Source organism: Nanorana parkeri, unplaced genomic scaffold (assembly GCF_000935625.1).
Source record: "Nanorana parkeri isolate BGI_ZX_2015 unplaced genomic scaffold, ASM93562v1 scaffold113, whole genome shotgun sequence".
NCBI classification, from domain to species: domain Eukaryota; kingdom Metazoa; phylum Chordata; class Amphibia; order Anura; family Dicroglossidae; genus Nanorana; species Nanorana parkeri.
This window is the reverse complement of record NW_017306381.1, coordinates 20,682-34,938: the sequence shown is the minus strand read 5'-3', so window position 1 is coordinate 34,938 and position 14,257 is coordinate 20,682. Positions and strand designations below refer to the sequence as shown.

Here is a 14,257-nt window from a genome sequence, read left to right as displayed (position 1 = left end):
TCACCAAACTCCACCATCCATGTGCTTTGCTGGTGCTGCTTCTGGGAGTGACGACCAGTGTTGCAGCCTGAGTCCACATGACCGCTCCTCATGAAGTGCAGGTCACTAAATACTAAGACGACCCCACCGTTGGACAGCTAATAGGAAGTGTCCATGTCACCCAGGCAGCAACATGGACACTTGATGGACTCTCTTCCTCTGCAGTGAAGAAGACAAGACTCTGAGCCTGGCATGTCACATGATCACAGATTTAACCAAGTAAAAAGGCATTTTCCTGATAGTTGTTTGCTTTTATTTAAGCACCGTGATGGGGCTGCTAGTACCTAATAATAGTATGGGAGCGTCTAACAACTACATTGCACTGATGGGTTAGTAGACGTTTAGGGGAGGAGGGAGACAAACTCTCATTAGTATCCACAAGTGTCATTTGCATATTTGGAGTCTTGGGGCTTTGGAGTCTTGGGGCTTTGGAGTCTTGGGGCTTTGGAGTCTTGGGGCTTTGGAGTCCCAAGACTCCCAAATGTAACCCAGTCCGATTTACCTAGTCTGTGCATTGCATTGTGCTGGTATGCCAAATCTAATACAAAGCTAAATTTTGTCTGTAAGGTCTCACCCCTCCTGCCACTCCACCGCATCAGCTTTGGAAGTCTGCTACTGGATCCCTGAATGGCAAATCTAAGTCCTTGCAGGTAACTGTTCAAGAGAAGTCGTGTCCCTCTGCGCTCAAGACCGCAAAGCTCATTGAGCCAAAACCTTTGCCGCAGAGCAAGTTGAAAAACCGAACCCTTGTGTCAGCTGCCTCCATCCCGGCTGTCCATGTTGGATCCGGTGACCATGATTACTGCATCCTTTCAGCCACCGATCAAGGGAAGGGTCCAGAGACAGCGGAGAACAGTGTGGTTGCCACCGGCCCATCATCTCAGAAGGAAGAAGGTTCCCGCTGGAATGTTAAGCACAATCAAAATATCATTATCAAGCCCATCATGCAGTTCAACAAGCGGCCACAGAACAAAGCTTGCTCCAAGCAGAGCACGCCAAATTCAAATGCACCTTCTGTCGTCGGTGAGCAGAGCACCAGCTGCGGCTCTGCCAATCCTGCAACACCTTATAGAAATATCCAAAAAGATAGCAATGACCCACTGGATCATAGGACTAATGTTCTAGCAGAGTCTGCAGTGAAAAGTCCACCCGGGTCAGTGTTAATGTCTCCAGACTCCTCGCCTTGTCGCAGTGAGCATGGAGAAACCAGGACTGATGTCAGAAGTGAAAACCCCTGCATGTCACGGAGGTCGTTACGCTGCTATAGGAAGTACAGGAATTCCCCCAGCCCACAGAAGTCCACATGGAGGCGGCGGTCTAGTGGTAGCCATTCTGATTCCTCATCATCATCGTCATCCTCCTCAACATCGTCCTCGTCTTCAAGATCTCGTTCAAGATCTCCCCCACCAAAAAGGAGGAGAACGTAAGTTTATGGTTTTACTAGATAAATGCATTTTTTTTTTTAGGACTGACAACATTTTGCAGCACGTATTCACAGAATTTGTAGGCCAATCACACTGGTCCCCGCCCCAAAGGAGACTACCGTCTAGTGTGGTGCCCAAACCTCTTTTAAAAAAATCCTCAATAGTAAAAACGTTACTTCCTTTGAGCCAAATCCTCCTTTAGGGCCGGTTCACACCATAAACAGTGCGTTACATAGAAGTCAATGGCACCGCAGCTACGCCCCCTCGACCGCAGTGCAATCGCCCGCACCAGTAAGTGTGGCACATCTGTTCCTGCGTTGCGGTCAATGGCGATCTGCACTGCGGGCGGGGCGGTGCATTGACTTCAATGCACCGTCACGCCCCTTGAACGCTGGAAGCCAGCCAGAATGTGTTTTAAAGACTGACCGCTCTGGGACGCACTGTTTGTTTGTGTGAACCGGCCCTCACTTGTCTCTTGCTTGTCTCTCGCTCCCCTTCCAGACACTGCAACTCACAGTAAAAGGTTTTCAACACCAGAGGCAATGCTGACAATCCAGAAAGCAGTGGGTGGCCTGGTGGTGATTAACAAGCTACCAGCTTATGAATCAGCAGTGACAATGATGGCCACATAGCCAGCAACATTTTCATCCCATTACAGTGCGAGCAGGCACAGCCTACATAAGGGTGACAACTCTGCTCTGAATTTAGCAACAGTGCAGCATCATTGCCACCCCATCACAGGAAGCTGCATTAGGTGGATTCACTGGCAGGATCAACAGGTATTTGTGGAACTTTGCGGGTGGACTAGGGCAAATCTGTAACTGCTGATGCATTTTATTAGGTGCCATAGCACATAACATGGGAGTTGTCTGTTCAAGTATTTCATTTTGTTTTCTACATATTTGACATAAGTATCATCTGAATACTACAGATATCCCACTAGGCAAGGTTGTAGTTCTGTTTGAGAAATGCACTTCTAGCAATAATGTAATGTACTGCAATGTCTTTTTGTTAGACTTGCTCAGTGATGATCACATAAAGGTTGCCATGCAGAGCTCCAATTTTGGCAGATTCCTGCTAAACCAGTCACAATTTGAGCCGCGGGTGGCCCTGTTTTAGTGACTGAGTCGGGTGGAACGTTATCGGCTGAATGGTGACTGAATCCAATGAGAAGCAGTCCCTCTTCAGGTATCCCAACAGTCGCGGGTGCTGCTGTTGTCTGAATACAATGGCTAGCAAGGGAGATTCCGCTGTTTAGCGTGGATGGGGGAATGGGGGAAATCGATTGATTTTCTACAAGTGTATGGGTAGAAATCTACAAGCCTAAGGTTGTATGTGCAGGTTACAGGTGTTTGTACAAGGACTGTGTGTTTTGCGCACAGCTCAGTGCCGACAAGCAGAATACAGAAGGCACTTTACAGGTTAGAAAAATTGTGTGCTTTGGACTTGGCTTTGCTTGTTTTTTACAGCGATTGAACAGGTCTGTAACACACAGGATATTGTGGGTGTGGTGAGACTTCCTACCAGCTGCTTTCACTTGGGCTCCAGTATACATACAGGGTCTGTAAATGGCAGATTCTAAAAAAAAATACCATCCTTAATTTAAAATAAAATACACGGCGATACCTGACATGTGTAGCGCAATAGTCATTCTATGTAGGTGCACCCCGACTTGATTCCGTTTAGTATATGTGCTTTTGTAGGGTTGAGGGACTTTCAGTTTTGGGGGGGATTTTTAGATTCTTTTTTTTTGCATTTTTTTTTTTTCCTCCTTGCCATCATATGGGGCGATGCTCACAAGCCCCCGAGCCCCCCCTATGTGTTGGCACATTGGAGGTGACAGGTTCTTTTAGACACCTAGTGTCACCCTTTCCACTTCACTGGACTCGGCTGTTGAGGTAGCTGAATGTCAACACAGCAGTCAGCGGCTTGGAGCAATACCCAGCCTGTTATTGGTTATTTGAAATTGCAATAGGCTGGCTATTGCACCCGTCCACTGCCTGCTGTCACTCAGAGGATGGAACAGAAGGAGAAAGTTTTCCTTCAGGTCCTCCTCTGGTGATTGACAGTGGACGGGTGCAATAGCGAGCCTGCTATTGGTTATTGCAATTGAAAATATCCAATAGCAGGCTGGGTAGAGTTTCCAGCCGCTGATGAGAGGCTTGATGCCGATGTTCTATCGATCCCTCGGGCTCGAGTCCAAGGGATTGATAGAACACTGGCAGAAGAGGGGTCATAGGGGAGCAGAGAAGGGAATGGAGCAGCAGCGGAGGTAAAGGGGAGAGTCACAATCCTTTTCTCCTCCCCGCTGGTACCGGCTGCAGTGGTCTGTGTCCCGACTTCCTTTGCCGATGCAGGCGGGGATTGAAAGGGACACAGACCGCTGCAGCCTGCAACTAATTGATGAGAATTATTGCTAACAATTCTCATTATCGATTTATAATCCATTTAGTTGTTGCAGCCCTATATGTGATCCTCTAACAGTGAACTTTTATTTTGCTCCCTTAAATATACAACTGAAATAGTTTTGGATTTGATAAGTGCAAAATATACTCGTTGATCCTGCCAGAAATCCTGTGCTGTCCTGTGTGCTCTGCAGTCTTAATGTTATCAGGAAGTGTTAGGACTCCATAACACACTCTTATCCTGTTACACAGAAGACAGGGGAAGGTGTTCTGTAGTACAAACACCTCCTGTCCTAGAGTGACAACGCCTGTCCTCTATACATACAGTATGATGAGTGAGCGTTCTCACTCTAGTACGGCAAACGTGTTTCGTTGACCCCTAATTCTTTGGAGAGCTGCTGGGATGCACAAACTCTTTGTAGTAGCCTGTGCGTGTGACATGACGTGATCTGCCCCTCTCACCCAATCAAAGAACACTTTGCATTCAGTGGCAAACATACAAGATATTTGAATGGCGGAGGTGACCAGCAAGACTGTAGGGCTGCAACTAATCAATTAATAATCGATGAGAATAGTTGCAACTATTCTTGGTGGTTGGATCCCTTAGCTCTCTCCTCCGTACTGGTCGGAGGGCTCAACAAGCAGTGGTTGGCTGCAAAACCCAGCCTGCTATTGGCTATTGCAATTTGAAAAGGCCAATAGCAGGCTGTCTATTGCACCTGCCCACTACCTGCTGTATTTACATTCAGCTGCCATCTGTGGAGTCTTGCCACTGGCAGCTGTCACTCCCTGGCTGAAGCTATTCAAGCGCCATGTGCCTAAAATACAGCTTACATTTGTTTTCATAAAAGGTGGGGAAAAAGTAATTTTTGGTTTCGGCCTGACAAATTCTGCTGCATGAGGTGCGTTGGATTGCCATTCTATTCAATGGCACACCAAACGCACCTCCCACCCACAGTGTGATCACCCGCACGGTACTGCAATGCCACGCTTTCCAGTGCAGTGCGAGTGCAAAAAATTGTACATAGTTTTATTCTGAAGTAAACTTTGTAACACTGCATCTGTGTATTTCATTTTAAATAAAGGACGGCATTTAATTTTTTTTATCCAATTGATCGAAAGAATTATCGGCCAACTAATCAATTATGAAAATCATTAGTTGCAACCCTACAATAGAGCGACTCCTATGTGCTACATATAGTCAGTGTTAGTTTGTATATTGAACATAGGTCGTTGCCAACGTTTTCAATCGTCGATTTTAATCGACTAAATCGATTAACTGTTGCAGCTCTATAGGGAGTCACTTACTGGGCACCTCCGCCATTCAACTCTTGGCGCGGATGAAGGACAGATGTCACATCATCCGCTCAGGCGACAACAGTGAATTTCTGCAACCCAGTGGCCCTCTGTATGTAAGATATAAGAAATTAGATGTAACCAAGCTGGGCCAATGTAAGTTCCTGCTGTTCAGCTATAATAAAAGTGCTATAATTTCTATTCTAAGCCCAGCATTAAAGGATTGTTGTACTCTTAGTACAGTTCCCCAAAATGCAGACCCCCCTCCCCTTACCTGTTTACAGTCCTCTGAGATCTTTGCCGTGAGTCTGCTGCACTGCCTGTCCACAGAAAGTGTTACGACCGGTACACACTTGTGCAGATTTCCCATTCATCCCTATGGGAGGCCCGTCCATCAGAAGTTTTGTCCTGGGTCTGTAATCTTGAAGCCGATCTTGTGTTCCGTGTAGTGTTATAGACTTATTGGAGAAATTCAAAAGAGCGGATCTGAGGAAGTTGCTCAGCGTGAGGTGCTGGCAGACTTCCCAAACTCTGAGTTTCCTAGCAGGCTTTTCTTTTCTAACACACAACACGGCCATTACCCCAATCAATAGCTGTTGAGGAAAGCTGTCAGTATAGTGAAACCATGGAGGTGAACTATTGTCATATACTCCACTTTTTCTTGAATTACTGAGCTTACTAGTAACTGTTTGGACAGGGTGCGGTATTCTGAACCCGTTAATGAGGGAAGATGACACCAATCTAAATGCCTGAACCCATTTTTGCAGCTAAAATATGTTGGCGTTGCCCTGTTGCTGGCATTGCCCTGTTGCTGGCATTGCCCTGTATTTTTGTCTACATTCTGCAGCTCTGGAGAGGAGAAAAAGTTGCAATGTATATTACACAGTGGAGAAAGATGTGGAGGGCTTCTACAGCCAATGATCCCTGTGATAGCCAATCACAAGCTATTTCAGTGATCATGTGATTGGCAGCCGGTCCTTCCCCTTGCTGATCATTGGTATAGCACCCAGAGCCGTTGGTGACAGCACGGTTTCCGTGCTGGGCACACGCTACGGGGTGCACTTCAGCACATACATGTGAACATGCATATATGCGGCCCCACTGATAAAGGCCTACTTCTGTGAGGCTGCATATGTGTGTGCATGTCGATGTGCTGAAGTGCACTCCATAGCGTGTGCCCAGCATGGAAACCGAGCGGCAGTGAATGAAATTGCGCAGTTACCAGACCTGGATGACGACAAACTGAAAGGTCAGTCTTTCCTAATCAAGCAAGCTATGCATGCCTGCACATTATGGCAAGCACTCCTGCAGGCCTACCATTTAACCCATTGCTCACAAATGTGCAGGCATGCTTGATGAGTAGGAAAGGCTGACCTTTTCGGTTTGTTGTCATGCAGGTCTGGTAACTGCGCAATTTCATTCACTGCCGCTGCCATCTTCTCTGCCACATCCTGGTGTCCTGTTGCAGTTATTTTCATTCCCCATACACGCTTAGACTGATGACTGCACTGAATTTATCTGTATTGTGAAGCAATGTGTGTGTGTGCATGGCCGGATGAAACTAAATATTATACTGGACCTGTACTCCCAGTGTCAGGGCTGCTTGGTTGAATAAAAAGTAATATCCAAGCTTTCCTTTTCTGGTAAAAAAAAAAAAATACTTCTCCAGGCTCCCTTCAGTACTACCCGTGTAAATGGCTAACCGTCTCAGAAGGTTATGATCAGCTTATTTTCCTTAAATCGAGGTCACTGTGACTTGAATGTAAAGCCATGTTTAAAAATTTAAAAATGGATTCCCCTGTAGAGAGAGATGTCAGTCTATCTCGCTGCCCACACCACTGATCTTCACTCTATGGTACCAGGAGTAGGTTGCATGGCTGGTCCTCCATTGAGACCTCTGGTTCCTTCTGCCGGTCCCTTCATCACTGTAGGATACCGTAGTAACACTGGCCAGCGGAAGGAACCACCACATAGGGGGATTCAGAGACGAACGCTCTTGGAGGTGTGGCAGATTAAGGGAATTCTCCAAGGATTCTCTTGATTTGAAGAGTGATAATTGGTGCGGGCAGCAGGACAGGTAAATATCATCTCTGGGCTATGGACCCGCTGATCGCCTATATGTGTAACACCCGGTAACGGGTGTGTGCACTGATCGGGTCTTTTCTGCCCGTGCGTGCCCGCTAGGGGGCGCGCGCGAGCAGAAAAAAATTGCCGTCTGGAGACGGCAACCCGCAGATGCAGCAGTGCCGTCCGTCCGTTTTTCTACTACGGGCGGACGGCAAGAGGTTAAAGGGAAAACTTGATCTACTTTAATTGTGTGACTTTATGAAATGTGACCAGATATGAAGGCAGCCAGGAGTACCATTTTACCCTAGGACATATTAGTACCTCGGCTCCATTGTTACTCATTTCAGCAATTTGTATATTAAAGCTTTCAAACGTTAGATAATTTGGTAGATACTTTCCTGGTATTTCCCTACACATTGACAAAGTCGGTGCCTGGTGTATTGGTGTATATCATTTAGCCAAAAATTGGATTTGCCTGGGACCTTGTTGTACTTTTGTTACCAAAATTGAATGTCAGTATAACACACAGGTAAGATAAATAGGAGGATGATAAATCTAAACGTGAACAGATATTATGCCATAGGAACTACTTGTAGTACAGTGTGTGACTTGCGTTGATCCTCGGCATCTACTTTCCAGGTACAGATCTAGAAGTCATCACAGATCGCGGTCATCCTCCGGGTCTAGTTATGGTTCACGAAGCTCCTCTAGATCCTCCTCTAGTTCATCCCGTTCATGTTCTCCATCATCTAGCAGATCGAGATCTCGGTCCAGGTCTCCTTACAGGAGAAGATACAGGAGCAGAAGTAGGAGGTAAACTATTCGTTCATTGCAATTGTTTTATGGTGGAACCTCAGACAATCTTTGTTCTGATCCAAGACAGAGTGGGAGATATTCAGAACCTCTCAGATTTGATTGCTGTCCCTCTGGGAGATATTGCTCTTCACTATCTGAGACACAACAGGAAATCTTCTCAAACCCAGTTGTCACCACGACAGGTGTCCCCATTGGGAGATTTATTTTCTCTTCCAATTCTGGTAAACACTCTAAAATTTTAGCTTTCCTCTCCCTTCCTGTCCTGGTGACCATGGTCGGTGGCACCTAATGTTAGCGAATATCTCTAGCAGGCAACATTAATAACTTTGCAGATGTTCTAACCTTTGTCTGCTGGGAAAACATTTTAGCAGAAGAGCTGATGTAATTAGATTTCAGCATCAATTCTGATATCGTCAGCTTGCGCCTGTTGCTAGGCGCTCGCCATCTGCTGGACACAAATGGCAATACATTAAATTTTAATATATTTTGTTCCCGGCTGATTTGTGCATAACAATCAGGATGTAATTTAAAAATGTGTTTTATAATTTAAAGATATATTTGCTTTCATCTAAACTCAATATATATAAAACATTGATTAAAGTAGACGTGAACCCCAACAGAATGGCATATTGTATTTTTTGGCACATTTGCATTGCTTAACCGGTTATAAGCTGGAATCCCTCTGATCTTTACAGGTGTGAGTCTCAGGACAACTACTACAGGGAGAAGATACATCATAAAGAGCGAGCTATAGTAAGTGTTCACAATGTTCTTTATCAAGGACCTTGGTGGCTGCATGTACCTGTAGAGTATCCATCACAACTGCCCTTCTCTATATAGGGAGCCTTAGACTTTATTCACTAAGCTATGACTATTGTAATTTGCAAGAACGACATGCGCTATAGATTAGGTAATTTACCCTCCTGTGTGTTGCGTAATGTGTACATTGCTATAAAAGATCGATTAAAGGCTTGTTCATTAGTATAGTTATAAAAGAAAATCAATGGTATGTAGCTCTATTGGCAACCATTTTAGAAACGGAGCATTGAAAGACCTTTAGTCAGGTTGAAGTGTGTTCCTCAATCAGCCCTTATTAACCCCTTCCTGCTGGTTGTATGCTCATACCAGACAGCGTGTAGTTCTGTCTTGAGCATGCTCACTGGGCACTCCCAGCACTGTCACTGAGCTGTCATTGACAGCTCCCAGTTACCGTTTTACAATTGGGAACTGATGGAATGTTTTTCCTGATCACATCACCACTGTGACAGCCGATCACAAGATCGGGAGCCTGCCTGCTTACTGGCCTCCGGGGTTAATCTCCTAAGGTGCCGGCTCCCACAACTTCCAGCCCTCCTATCCTCTTCTTGGACAATCAGTATCTACACATTCCATGGTGATTGGATTGCTAGCTTGTCCCCATAGTGACACCCAACAGCAGTAAGTTTTACAGGTCCCAATTCTTCCTGCTTTACCCAAATAAATGAAAGGCAGATCTTTTTTTTTTTTTGCACACATTACATTTTCTCTAATTATAAAGCCTCGGGTTGTATAGTGTGTTTTCCCTGACAATCATTAACCTGCACTTAGATTTAACTTCTGACAAATGTGTTTGGTTTTTCAGGAGGAGAGAAGGGTTGTGTATGTCGGTAAGATCAACAGTCGCATGACCAGGTCGGAGCTCAGTAGACGATTTTCTATATTTGGAGATATCGAGGAATGCACCATTCACTTCAGAGAGGAGGGGTGAGGATCATTTGTATTGCTACTATTAGAATGCCCTCTGTACAAGGCTGATTTAAGGACCATGTATTAGAGGTGGTTGCTCTAGGTCAGGGAGGCACGCTCCTTGCACTGGCGGCCGGGGCCACACTCCTTGCACTGGCGGCCAGGGCCACGCTCCTTGCACTGGGGGTGGGTAGGGCCTTTGGGAGCACCCTCCCTGCGCTAGTGGGGGAGGCATGCTCCTTGCGCCGGGGAGGTGGGTCTTTGGGAGCACCCTCCCTGCGCTGGCGGCCGGGGAGTGGGGGCGTCGCTCTCCTCGCGCCAGAGGGGGGCAGGCCCCTTGCGCTGGTGACCAGAATGCTAGAGACTGCTAGAAAGTTAATTGGTGTCATGCAGCTGGCCCTAGGGTTCCACAGAACTCTGTGTGAAAATGGCTGCACTAGGTCTTAAAGTTGGCACAGCCCCAAAAAAGGCATTGTTTTGTTAGTGGATGATTTGATGCAGAGGGTTGCTTATCTGGAGGTAACAAGCTAAGTTGGTGAGCTGATTCTATTTCTCAAGAAACATCACTACTAGAATGTAGTTCAAAAGTTCACTTTAATCAGAGTTTAATATAACCCATCACAGCACATATTGTGCACACTTCTAAAATAGGCTCCCAGTGCCTGCAATATGCATGATTGTCTCGCAGTGCAGTGGATAGGATTAAAACATGTTATAACAATATTTTTTTTTTCATAGCTGGATGGGGGTTTTTTTTTTTTTCATATATTTTCCATGTCTGACGTTTCCTTGAAGCCCAATACATACAAATATTTGGCTTTGAACTTTTGTCCACAACATTAGCAACCAGCAGGTTAGCACAGCAAACAGTCCATAACAGATTTGGTTACGTGTGCTTGTTCTGATTGGCCTGTCAGCCCGGTATAGAATTTATGCTGCTAAACTGGTTTTTCCTGAGAGATTTAAAAAGCAGCCAAATGTGTTGAAGTTACAGGAACTGAAGAGTAACGCTTCTTAAACACGAGAACACAGCATCGTAGACGGGCTGGAAAGACTTTGTCTGATACTGCCGCCAAATCTATTAGGCCGAGGGAAAGCTGTACGTTGAGGTCTCTTTGGCTTATTGACCTTTATTTTAAAATATCAGAAATGCCGTTTTGCATTTGTCTGAAGTATTGATTCCAAATATTCAGCCTGCTTATAATGGTGGTTTTACCAGTCACTTTGCCATATTTCTACAGAGATAGTTATAATTATAAAGGCCAGATTTGGCAAATATGTCTAAATGGTGACCAGTGGAGGCCATATGTGTTGTGAATTGTGGCAGGGACCAGGCGGTTTGGTGTTGGCTGTATAGATGGGTTAATAGTGTCTGCTTTCTCCTTGCAGTGACAATTACGGCTTTGTGACTTATCGCTATACCGGGGAGGCCTTTGCTGCCATAGAAAACGGGCACAAGTTGCGCCTTCCAGACGAGCTGCCCTTTGACCTCTGCTTTGGTGGCCGTAGACAGTTCTGCAAAAGTAACTATGCTGATCTTGGTAAGTTCAGTTTTCCATTCTGAGGTTATAAGTACCGTATATAGTTTGAAGAAACATTTCTCCAAGAGTAGGGGTACTGTACTCGTGTCTATTGCCTCTGCTCAGGCTTTGTATCATGGGAGAACTTCCTTCTATTGGCCAAAACTACAATACATTTATGTACCTAGTTAGTTGAATCAAATGATCGTCATGGTATAGCAATGTCTTGGATTTCGTGAGCTACCAACCCCAGAGAGACATAGACTGCAAAGCTTTATGTGAGGAGGCTTTTTCTGGGTCAATGTGGCTGATGGGGTGGGGGTCGAGGACAGCTCACACAGAGAAGCAGTCTTATTGGCTCACAGATATCTGAGGGAAGAGATCATTGTGCTGTCACTCGAGAGGTTTTCCTAAAAAAAAGTTAAGCTGGCCATACATCAAATTTTTGTCCATTTCATGCTGAATTGGCCAAACCATGATCCGGGGATGGCCCCACCCGACCTGGCAAGTTGATTTTTCAATGCATTTTTATGAAAGCAACTGTCGGGGAAATTGCGGGCCTAATGTGGGGGGGGGGAATCGAGTGATTTTTCTCATTCAGCACATGGTGCTGAACTATGATTTTATAGCTTATGGCATTTATAGAATTGTTCATTGCACCTTCAGAGTATAGTTTTACATATATAATTGGGATATAATTGCAATAACAAAGTCAGTATGTGTGTATATCTAAATAATTGCATTTATAGAGGGCCGTAGGAGTTTGAGAACAAAATTCTTTGTTTTTAAATTCTCCTGAGACACGTGTTTTTCCCCATAGTTCTCTTAAGGGTCACGGGGGGACATAAACTAGAGTCCTTCAATGATCCAAAGCTCAGTATATCATGAGCTACAGCTCGCGGTATACTGAGACTGCCACAGCCAGGACCGATCCCGACATTACTATCGAGATCCACCCAGCTGCGTGATTGACAGCAGGTTCTGCCTATCTAGAGGCAGAGCCAGCTGTACCTGCCACCTCCCACCTCCTTTCTTCCCCTCAGTGCTGGAGGATTAAAGAGGGGAGGGGGAATCCCTGCAGGGAGCCGTGACTGACAGTCACCACTCTGCAGGGAGATCGAGAAGTGAGTGAGCGGCGGTATGTGTGCGCTCACTTCCCGATCTATTGAGCCATTGTGTGACAGTTTCATTGTCACATGTCTGCTCCGACTAGGAGCATGAGTGATTTTCACTCACCTCATAGTTCTCCCTTAAACTAAACTGGTCTCAAACCCGGGCATATGTAAGACGGGTGGACAAATTAATGACACTGTTCAATACTTTTTTTTTTTTTGGTTTTAGGAGTAGGGAAAATAATCTGTAATTTTATTTTTCGCTGCCTGTGTCCCATTTTAGAGATTTCCCTTAGTCTCCGGTCTCGGAAATGACTGGAAATCTGTATAAAGAGGGGACTTAATCTTCTAGTTGTCACTGGGGCGGTTGTCCCCATTGGAAGGTTTCCCCTCAAATCTTCTGGTGACCATTGTAACATTTGGTTTTCCAATCCGTTCCTGTTTCAGGACAGATTTAGAGGTTTGCGGTTGTCTCAGATGCCTGTACTGCCGAGAGTTTTACTTTCTACATTGGGTAGGGCGAGGTCAGTACAGAGTTCTGTAAATGTGTTTTACATGCGTTTCTCCCTCAGATTCAAATCGTGATGATTTTGACCCGGCACCTGTTAGAAGTAAATTCGAAGCTGTAGATTTCGATACGTTATTAAGAGAGGCGCAGAAGAATCAACGGAGGTAACGCAACGCCAACCCCGGGCCTCTGATCAATTAGAAATTGTTTAACCAAATGAATTTACCTCAAAACACTGGATAGAAGGCCATTCATCAAAACAATGCATGACCCTCCTTCCCCAAACCCCCCCTGCCACGGGGGGAAACAAGTGCCCGAATGTTTGTTTGTTTTTTTCTTTTCTAGATAAATGAAAATTATCCTAAAAAAAAAAGGTTTAAAAACATTTAATTTTTTTAAATATTTGTTTTTGTAACCTATTTAACAGAGCTTAACGGGCATTCTGTGCCGATTATATTAAGAAAATCACTATGCAGATCAAAATAATAAAAAAAATATATATAATGGAAGATTGTAATGTCTTTTATTGAGTGCGACTTGTGTTATTGTTGGTGTTTCTCATACTGAGATTTTCAGCTGCTTATTGATGGAAGTCTGATCTCGGTGCAGCCAGCTTCTCCCTATTGGCTTTCCTAATAGGTCTTCTGCTGTATTAGTTTTGTGTCTTGGTATCTGGGCTGTGAGAACGGCTATCATGTAACTTACAGGGTTATTAAACCCTCCGGTGTGTTTGCCTATATCTACTGCTAGCAAGCAGTAGACATATGCAAAAGTGTAAAACAAAAACCCGCTTTGAAAAGGGTTAATACTAGGGTTGCACAGATACCAAGTACAGTACTCGGTACAAGTACAGATACTTTTGAGCTTCAAGACTACACTAGAGAAAAATTAGGAGGCAGCTGTCATTTGTAAGGAGCACACGGAGCTCCTGGGATTTGTACATCTCTGTTTTAATGTACAAATTTGTTTTTATAAATATAAATAAAGGGATGCACAGATACCAGTTTTGCGAGTACTGGTACTTGCCGAGTACTTACAAGTCCTGATACATTTTTGTTGTCATGTGACAGTTTTTCTAAAACAATACAGACTAATGATTTCAGGACAGTAGTGGAGCGCCAGAGCCCGGTTCCAGCTGCAACCCTGGTAGTTCTCGTGAAAAAGTATCAGCACTGGTACTCAAAAGTATCTGTGCATCCCTAGTTAATACTTACCTGTGTCTTCTCCGCACGCTCCGGTCCGAAATGTGAAAATTCTCGGGCGGCCGCAAAGCATCTTGGGACGGGCGCAGTTCGGATTTTGGGCCGGGAGACTAGGAGAGTCACAAGGTAAGTCTGTGCTGGAT

At 45.0% G+C, this 14,257-nt stretch overlaps 1 protein-coding gene across 1 annotated transcript in view; it reads left to right on the top strand.

Annotated features, from left to right (window-relative positions):
- PPRC1 (peroxisome proliferator-activated receptor gamma, coactivator-related 1) overlaps positions 1-13,199 on the top strand; it is a 25,092-nt gene extending 11,893 nt beyond the window's left edge. The window contains exons 8-13 of the mRNA XM_018553170.1: positions 607-1,462; positions 7,877-8,044; positions 8,743-8,800; positions 9,669-9,790; positions 11,162-11,313; positions 12,977-13,199. Of these exons, the coding sequence (XP_018408672.1) occupies positions 607-1,462; positions 7,877-8,044; positions 8,743-8,800; positions 9,669-9,790; positions 11,162-11,313; positions 12,977-13,080 (1,460 nt within the window). The 3' untranslated portion in view covers positions 13,081-13,199. The remainder of the gene's footprint in view (positions 1-606; positions 1,463-7,876; positions 8,045-8,742; positions 8,801-9,668; positions 9,791-11,161; positions 11,314-12,976) is intronic.
- The last annotated feature ends 1,058 nt before the right edge of the window (positions 13,200-14,257 follow it).